This window comes from Ranitomeya variabilis, chromosome 1, assembly GCF_051348905.1.
Source record: "Ranitomeya variabilis isolate aRanVar5 chromosome 1, aRanVar5.hap1, whole genome shotgun sequence".
In the NCBI taxonomy this organism is placed as follows: domain Eukaryota; kingdom Metazoa; phylum Chordata; class Amphibia; order Anura; family Dendrobatidae; genus Ranitomeya; species Ranitomeya variabilis.
Window position 1 is genome coordinate 49854907 of NC_135232.1, and position 9535 is coordinate 49864441.

The following is a 9535-nucleotide window of genomic DNA, read 5'->3' on the forward strand; positions in this document are numbered from 1 at the left end:
AACAAACACATTATGGTTAATCAGAATGGGCTAAATGACACCCAGATAAATACATATCACACTTTCCAGGAAGATATTTGCCATGTGAAAAGGGATTGCCCATCTTTGGGGTCTTTTTATACATGCATTTCGAGCTAAAAATAACATACTATTGGGTTTCGTTGATATTTTTGCACCCTTTTTCTGCCAGTTCAGCCTAGATGGGGTCATAATTCAGATGAAAGGAGCTCAGAAGAAGATAGATAAGTGTTACTAGAAAAGAAACTCGCTGACAGGCTTCTCAGTTAACTCATTCTGCATCCAGAAACCGACATTGCAACACAAGAGGCCAGAGAAAGCAAATTTATGGCCCCCTTTATATTTGTATTTTGTATGTAACTCCTTCTTATGCATACCACCATGGAATCAATGCTGCTCTAACAAAAGAGAAGAGAAAATAAATTAAGAAAAAATAAAAAAATAATAACGGGATTTTTTTTTTAATGAAACCCAATTACAAATATTATCTTTACCCTAAATATAGGCATTTAAGTAAAAAAAAAAAAAAAAAAAGAAGAAAAAAGTGGACAATCCCATTAGCAAAATGTGCATAGACTGCAATAGAACAGCGCCCCTGGTGGTCAAAAACAAAACTATAAATATATCATGCACTTAGAAAAATGAATTCCAAAAACAATAATATTTCATGGTAGGAAAAAAGATAAATAAAACTTTACACGAGACCTTAACTGACCATGTGAATGAGTTACACAACAGCACAGTTAGTCACCAATTCAGCGTCTTTGTAAGAGTTTCTCAAGCTACACCCAGAAAATCCATCCACGACTTCAAATTCCTCCTTAAACCCTTTGTTGGCAGCGGCAGAGCCTCCCCACACACCAAGAACAGGAGAGGAGAAAACACAAAAATAAAGAGGGGAGGTGGGGAGGAATAACAAGCAGGGCCATGAAATGGAACACTGAGGCCTGGAACCTCCAGGATAAGCTGCCCCCCACCTCCTCTTAAGGGGTCTTCATAGAGACACAGTTATTTCCTCCATCCCCAGCAGACCAGACTGGGCAGATCCGAGCGCCGATACCAAACTAAAAGCCGGGACTAATACCAGATGAAAGACCCCCGAACCCAAGTCATCTGATAAAGATTTCTAAGGGGCAGAAGGAAGAATGTTCCCCTTCTTAACTAAACATTCACAAATCTAAGAATTTAGGGTTATTTGCACCCCAGAATGCAATCATTGCCAAATTGTATCCATGTAATAAAGCAACGATAATGAAAAAGATCTGTGACACTACAACTCCCAGAATGGCCGGATAGCAAAAAAAAAAGGAAGCAAAGAGCCCTAATGCAAAGCAGCCTGATTACTTCCATATAAAACCATACTGGAGTCTTTCTTCCCCCCCTCCTTACGGTATTAACAAGGGGTTTATACTGATATGACATCTGGAGCTGAAAATATATAGACTGCTGGGGCCTCTTGGCAAAATTCTTAATGAAGACTTGAGAAGAATTTACTGGCGATTTCTGTTTTTGATTTTTTTTTAATTCCCCCGTTATACATGAGGGTCTGCTCACATAACAGCCCAATTAAGAGCAGCCTGGTCCAGCTTTAATGACCCTCGTTTGGAGAGCGGAATGGTATGTTTGCCTAGTAAACGTGCGAGACCCTTGTTACTGTACCCACAAAACCTCATTTAGTGAGCGCAGCGAGGGGGCCCTGCTTCCATAAATCAGATTATATATATATATATATATATATATATATACACACACATACATACACACACACCGAAAAAAAAGCCCAAAATGACACAAACAATCTGTTCAAGCAACAATGTATCACACAGAACAATGACATGGGAACAATATAGTATCAATGATAAAACCGATCTCTCACCTGAAAGCCCCTCAGGGGCCAGGTAATTAGTTCCCCCTGTCTCAGTGGAGGAAGGCACACAGTCTGTAGGATCCGCTGAAACAGAAAGAACACAACTGGTCATTATCAAAGTTTTTCCTCCGATATATTAGATAAAAGAACATGCAACCCTATTGGATGAACTGCAAACCCCAGCATGCCTTCATATTTAGACCTTTAGTAATAGGTCATCTAGTAGGTACTGTTAAATTACTGCCGCTTGCAGTTCTAGAATAGCATTAGAAATGATTAATTTAAAGGGTTAATCCCATCATCATCCTAGAATGGATATAATCGGATAGAGCTTGCAAAAACAAGCATCTTTGCAATTTACCGCTTCTAAAAATCTTCAGCCGTTCTTGAGATATTAACACTTTTCTTTTGTTTATCGCTCGTTGCCTAGGAGACCGACCACCGCTGCCATCTAGTTTGTAAGCTCTGAGGCGGTAATAGAGATCAAAGCTGGCTTCAAACCAGCGCTTACAAGCTCAGAACAAAACTTGTAAGCTCTGCACATGTTCTGCCGTCTAGCAGCGGTGGTCGGTCTCCAAGACAACAAAAGAAAAACAAAATGTTAATATCTCAAGAACGGATGAAAATTTTAACAAGCAGTAAATTGCAAAACTGTTTGTATTTACGAGCTCTATCCAGAAATACCCACTGATGAAGATGGGGGAAAAAAAAACCTTTAAGACATGGCAGAGTCCTTCCCTTCTTATATATCCACGAGTAGACGGGTTAATAAAACAAAGAAAACCAGTAGATACAGATCAAGTTCTGGGAGAATTTCTCTTCTTAAAACATGAAACAGAGCAGCGGTTAATGAATCCTAGCAGAGGCTAAATATAAAGCAGATGTGGATCTCCCCAGCAATGTCTTCTCCACATTAATGAGATCCGATCCTGTGCTACAGCAGTCCCAGAATGGGGGCGCGCAGGGGTGGCGGGGGTGTACGCGGCCTACATTGGGGTCCTGGCATCTTTAGAGGGGGTTCACAATGATACACGTTTCTGATGTCAACCATAACTGATGCATACATTGGATCCAGTAGCCGGGCATGCCGAGACCAGTAGTTCTCGACTCCCAGACAAGCAGGACCAGAAGAGGCCACATAAGTCCATTCAAAGTTAAATTGGGGATAATCAGAAGCCATAACAGGAATATACAGTTTACCAGGATACACTTCATCAAACTTAAAACAATGGAGGCGACAGGAAGTGCAGCCACTTATGAAATTGTCCATCGTTACTTTGTCAGCGACATAAGACTTTTTTTTTTTTTTTGCGTAATGTCCTAAGGAATTTTTTATTTTCCTTTTTTTTTTTTTTTCATTCCACCCCTTCATTACCAGTTCAACTCCCGTGAGCGGACTTTGCCGGAGGATTATTAAATGGCACGATTGTGTGCCGTGCCAACATCCAGCCCTGCAGCACAGTGTAGCCATATAGAAGGCGCATCGTCCTGAACTCCCACACGAAACGCCGCCCCGGGTTATTGCCATGACAAAAAAAAAAAACTTGGCCAGGTGACAGTAAAAAAGTGAAAAAAAGAAGGGAGATTCTCCAGAAGCCCTAAGGTTGTACATTTCCATGTGGATGCCAAGGCGTGCCATCTTCTCCACAGGGCAGAATGGTCATCTTTACATTCCGGGATCCCAAAAGTAAGACATAGTGACTGTGGTCCAAGAAGAGATTTTTTTTTTTTTTCCCAGCGTTTTATCCAAATCCTTAGCGGTTTATTCCATGCTGGGTGTCAAGATTAAGGGTCTCTTAGGATGCCACCCAACGTCCTTCCTGTGGTGGCATCAGTTGCCCACTATTTGGCTCCATTGCAGCATTAACACCTTTCCAGAGATGATTGACAGCTTTGGCCGGAGTCTGCTCATAACCATAGGGATTATAGATCCCACTGCATGTGAATGAAAATCTGGCGACAGAGAGGAATTCACAAAATACATTGTTGGTGAATGTGATACATCAACAGATAGTGTTCAGAATCCAGGCCCTAGGGGTTCACGCCACTGCCATGTCCAGCATCAATCATTCCGAGGACAGGGGGACAGTCAGCACTGCCCCCAGTCATGGCTGCGGCAGTCAGTGACACATTGTGCTCCCCCTCCACCACTAGGGGCACAAGTGGCATTTTTATGGAGCAAATAAACTGTCCCACCAACAAGCATCTCAGGGCTGAAATTACCCTCTGCAATGTGTTTGATGAGAGTCTAGTCCTATAAAAAAATAAATAAATAAATTTTAAAAAATCCAGAAATGGCCCATGTGGCCGAGACTTGAAAAAGTCACCTCCAACTGCACAAAATCAGTTCCAATCTGCGGTAGACAAAAGGTCTTTAATGTGCTTTTTATCATGGAAAGACTTCACTTTCTTCTTGTTAGAACTGCTGATTATTTCAGATTGTTCCATTACGGAGCCATGTTCCTGCTTCTCACCTAGTAACACCAGATAAACAGATGGAACACAATGCCCGAAAAAAAAAAAAAAATCCTCTGAATTAACAGCAAAGTGAAAATCCCATCCAAAATGCCAAAAATGTATCCTTCACCTCCAGTACCCAAAAAAAAGCTACCTATAAAATGTGACATCCTATAGTAGCAAGAACATGCTGGGAGTTGTAGTTCGCTCCATCAATAGAATTTGTAATTACTTCCTCCAACCAATTCATTGACTGATGTCTCATGTTGTGCAGCAACACAGAAGTAAGGAACTAACTAAGCTGGTGCCAGCGTTGGCATCAGGCTGGCACCCTAGGCAAAAAAAATAGACATTACTTTCAACCAAATCTTAAGCTTAATTGATGGTAGATTCTGTGCATAATAATTTACAAAATGGAACAAGCACCATCTAATGTTCATCCACGATACATAAATGAGAGGATCCAATCAAACATTTAAAAAAAAAAAGAGCAAATCAATATCCAAAGCCCAGCGGTTTGCACCTTGTCGCCATCTCCATATCTAGCAGCATCCCACAATGTCAGTTTTATTTATCTAGTACAAGGTGAGCAGGATGCCAGCCAGGTCCACGCAGGCGACTCCACAGCGCCGGTGCCAGATGAAAATGGGCTTTTGTCCTGGCGGGCAGCCCATTCATTAAATGCAACAGGCACAGCCAGAGACTCAATTTAACAGGTTCAGTACCAACCGGTAGAATAGGGTTTTTTCTGTTAACTGAATAAATAAAATAAATGTAAAATAGAATAGTAAAATTAAAAAAAAAAAAAAGTAAAATCTAAAAAAAATAAAAAAAAAGTTAAAGAAAAAAAAATTATATATATATATATATATATATATATTAAAAATATTTAAATAATATTAAAAAAAAAATAGTACAAAGTAAAAGCATGAATAAACTAGTGCAAAGTTGAACAGAAGTTTTCTCCAACTTACACATTAAGTGCGTCCAACCCATAATAATATCAAGCTGCTGCCTGGACATAGCATGGAAGCTGTCAGTGACCAGGAGAAGTCTGAATGAAAGCTACACAGGACACAACTACAAGTAAAGGCACAGCACTCACCACAAGGCTTGAGAATCTCCATTGGGTATCTGGAGTAGGGAGGTGGGGGGGACTCTAAAGTAGAAAAAAAAAAAAAGTATTGAGAAAATAAAGAAGGAGCCATGAGAAGGAAAAGAGTGCAGGAGATAGAGACTTGTGATAAGAGGGACATTGTGTTTGTGCAGCTCTGGGGGTTGGAGCTGGGGCAGCAGGCGGTGATTGCCTGATTCTGGGAGTCTGATAAACAAGAGACCGCCTGGCGCCAGGCTCGGTGCTATCTGCTCCTCTGCTGTCTGATCTGGGATCTCTAGTCCAGCCCTGCGAGCCAGCAATGGCTGATAATCCCCAGCACAGGGGGACACAGACATTCCCCTGCCCCCAGCCCCCCAGGACACTGCCGCACAGCCAGGGCGCCGCTTGCTAACTCTTTCTAGGTTGCAACTTCTTTACATTCGCAGATTGATACAATGTTGCAAGTTCATCGCTGGACAATATAATAAATAAACAAGGTAACAACTGCAGGATGTAAACAAATAAACAAACCCCATTAACCCTCACTATGCCTACTAATGCAGGGGGCCCCAGGAGGTTACCTCCACATTCCTGGATGTCTAGGAAGCTTCTACACTGCACCAGCAATAAATACCTCAGGCTCATAAACCCTGGAAGGCAGCAAGTGGGAGCGAGAGGGTTAACCGTGGCCTGTAAAGCAGCCTGACATTGTGTTATCAGAGCTCATAGACTCAGTGACTCCAGGGGGGAGAGAAGAAAGTCTACAGCCAACATCTGGGGAAGGGGCCAGCTCCCCACACTGGCACTGCCACCTCTGGAGCCTGCAGGCCAGCTCAGAGAGCCCTCCATAGCCCAGACATTAATGGGCCACAGCCAGCAGAGCAGACATAATGGTCTAGGATAATCCACAAGGGCAGACATGGGAGATGGCACTACATGGGAAGGAGTCAGGACAGATTTGGGGGGCATGATAAGGGGGCTCTGCACATGACCTTTCACATTGTATGGTAATGAGGGTGGCACAGGACATTATATAGAGGTAATGTAGTCAATAAATGAAATAAGAGCAAATAGGGATGGGGGTTGGGTGCAATAGTGGGGTTCATCAGTAATTGGGGAGCAATGCATATGTAAATTATACAGTCAGGTAATAGTTGGGGGGCAGAGAATAAAGTAAAGCAACAAAGGAGTACAGGATATGGGTATTATGGGGTTAATGATAATGGGGTGCAGATTGGATAACATTACAGTAGTACAGACTAGAGAAGTGTGGGGAGACAGGCGACAATATTGGGGACCCGGTATGGCAATCGGGTCATGAAGCGGTCAGATGTTTGGGGTGCAGACAATAGGGGAGGTGTTGAGGTGGCAGGGGACAATGTTGGGGTACATGAAGAAATTACAGATAATAGATGGGGAGCAGAGCTATAGGAGCAGGTGTTTGGGGGACAGAAAGCGGTCAAAGGTAATGGAGTGCAGAATATAGTGTTACAGGCAATAAGGAGAGGTGTTGGAGTGACAGATAATGGATAGGTGCAGAGGTGATGGGGTGACAGATAAGGGACGGGTGTTGGGGTGACATAATGGATAGGTGCAGAGGTGATGAGGTGACAGATAATGAAGGGTGCAGAGGTGTTGGGGTGACAGATAATGGACGGGTGTTGGGGTGACTTATAATGATGGGTGCAGAGGTGTTGGGGTGACTTATAATGATGGGTGCAGAGGTGATGGGGTGACTTATAATGATGGGTGCAGAGGTGATGGGGTGACTTATAATGATGGGTGCAGAGGTGATGGGGTGACTTATAATGATGGGTGCAGAGGTGATGGGGTGACAGATAATGATGGGTGCAGGGGTGTTGGGGTGACAGATAATGATGGGTGCAGAGGTGATGGGGTGACTTATAATGATGGGTGCAGAGGTGTTGGGGTGACTTATAATGATGGGTGCAGAGGTGTTGGGGTGACTTATAATGATGGGTGCAGAGGTGTTGGGGTGACTTATATTGATGGGTGCAGAGGTAATGGGGTGACAGATAATGATGGGTGCAGAGGTGATGGGGTGACAGATAATGATGGGTGCAGAGGTGATGGGGTGACAGATAATGGACAGGTGTTGGGGTGACTTATATTGATGGGTGCAGAGGTGATGGGGTGACAGATAATGATGGGTGCAGAGGTGATGGGGTGACTTATAATGATGGGTGCAGAGGTGTTGGGGTGACTTATAATGATGGGTGCAGAGGTGTTGGGGGTGACTTATATTGATGGGTGCAGAGGTGATGGGGTGACAGATAATGATGGGTGCAGAGGTGATGGGGTGACAGTGTGGGGTACAGGAGAGGTGACAGATGCAGCAGACCCCCGGGGACCCCCGTACCTAGCTCGCAGAGCCTGCTCAGGTGGTGCGGGTTGCAGCACACCAGCTCCGGGTTGTTCTTGCCATAGGACTCGCAGCAGCTGAGCCTCTTGACCTCGGCCGAGTGCCGGAGATCCGGCCACCTGAAGAGCCGGCAGAGCAGCAGCGGCAGGGAGAAGGGCTGCTGTCCCAGCCTGGAGTCCAGCTTGGCGGAGGGCAGCAGGAGGCAGGGGCTGCGGGCTCCCCCCTTGGACTCCACCGCCTGCAGCAGACCCTCCAGCTGCCTCTCCTTCAGCCTCTTGAGCAGGGAGTGGGTGAGCGCCTTCAGTTCAGCCTCGGAGCCCCCCAGCTGCGCCTTGGACACCTTGCCCGTCTTGCCCATGCAGCAGCCCCCGGCCCCATGCGCCCTGCTCTCCCCGTCTCCTTCCCCCGTCTCCCCGGGAGCAGCTCGGCTCCGCCAGAGTCGCCGGACGAGCACCGATCTTTTGGTCCTGAACATGCGGGACGAGAGCAAGGCTTCCCGGCTAAAAAACGTGCATGACGCCCGCAAATCATGAAGGATCCTGGATCCGAGGCCGGAGGACAGAGACAAGCAGCAGCCGCAGCAGCCCGGGGGGGACCGGGGGTCCGAGCAGAAGCCAAGGCGCTCTGGAACATACGCCAGTCTTAGCGGGGGGTAGAGGTCCTGCAAAGCGGAGGGAGATCCTTCACAGGGGGCGCACACACCATGGGTGCCCGCGGAGGTGCCCCGGCATGCCCAACTGTCAGCCTCGGCCCACGGCACCGGCGGCTCCACCAGGGTTCCCACGGCGTAGATCCAGGGAGACAACGTGACCGGCACCCAGCGACCGGCAGCGACCGGAGAGGCAGTGTGAGGAGCGCGGATCCGGGGACAGCACAAGCCCGGCGCGTCCTCCGCTGTAATCCACAAGAATCCGAGATCCGGCTGCTCAGGAGGAGAGAGGGAAAAAAATGCAGCAGAGACTTGTGTCCTCCTCCTCCTCCTCCTCAGGCTGCGGGGCCGGCCGGGCTGTGTGATGGAACTGTGGGGAGGGAGGAGGAGGAGGAGGCTCGGGGAGGAGGAGGAGGAGGCTCGGGGAGGAGGAGGGTCTGGGGACCCATCACACGCTGGATGGAGCCCACATCCTGCTGCTGTCACTGGCGGGGACCCTCTCACCTGTCACTGGGGTCGCACCGTCTGTACCCAAGTGCTGGCTCTTATTATTCCCTCTGCAGGTGCCGGTCTCTGTTACACCCTCTGTGCCCGGGCCGCATCCTCTGCTCAGTATTACACTTATGGCTGTGTGCACACCTGGCGCTCTGATTTTTACTGTGGTTGCGCTTTTATCTCTTTTTATTCGCTCCGTATCTGAGGCTGCTGCCAAACTGCCCACTGCCCTCAGTCACCCTGGTGTCCGGTCTGTGGCATCCCACCTCCTTGTCTCTTTATTTATGAGGAGTCTCTGTACCTGAGGCTGTCTCTGCCCCCTCCTCTCTCTCTCTCTGAGGCTGTCTCTGCCCCCTCCTCTCTCTGAGGCTGTCTCTGCCCCCTCCTCACTCTGAGGCTGTCTCTGCCCCCTCCTCTCTCTCTGAGGCTGTCTCTGCCCCCTCCTCTCTCTCTCTGAGGCTGTCTTTGCCCCCTCCTCTCTCTCTCTGAGGCTGTCTCTGCCCTCTCCTCTCTCTCTGAGGCTGTCTCTGCCCCTCCTCTCTCTCTGAGGCTGTCTCTGCCCCCTCCTCT

General features: G+C 47.0%; 1 protein-coding gene across 2 annotated transcripts in view; it reads right to left on the minus strand.

The window, feature by feature from the left end:
- SMAD7 (SMAD family member 7) overlaps nucleotides 1-8815 on the minus strand; it is a 33982-nt gene extending 25167 nt beyond the window's left edge. Inside the window, exons 1-3 of one of the 2 annotated variants that reach the window (XM_077283407.1) lie at nucleotides 7819-8815; nucleotides 5448-5501; nucleotides 1895-1969 (exon numbers count right to left, since the gene is read on the minus strand). In XM_077283407.1, the coding sequence (XP_077139522.1) occupies nucleotides 1895-1969; nucleotides 5448-5501; nucleotides 7819-8296 (607 nt within the window). In that variant the 5' untranslated portion in view covers nucleotides 8297-8815. Of the gene's footprint in view, nucleotides 1-1894; nucleotides 1970-5316; nucleotides 5406-5447; nucleotides 5502-7818 lie in introns of those variants that run through there. The other variant, XM_077283414.1, reaches the window with a different exon arrangement.
- Nucleotides 8816-9535: the final 720 nt, after the last annotated feature.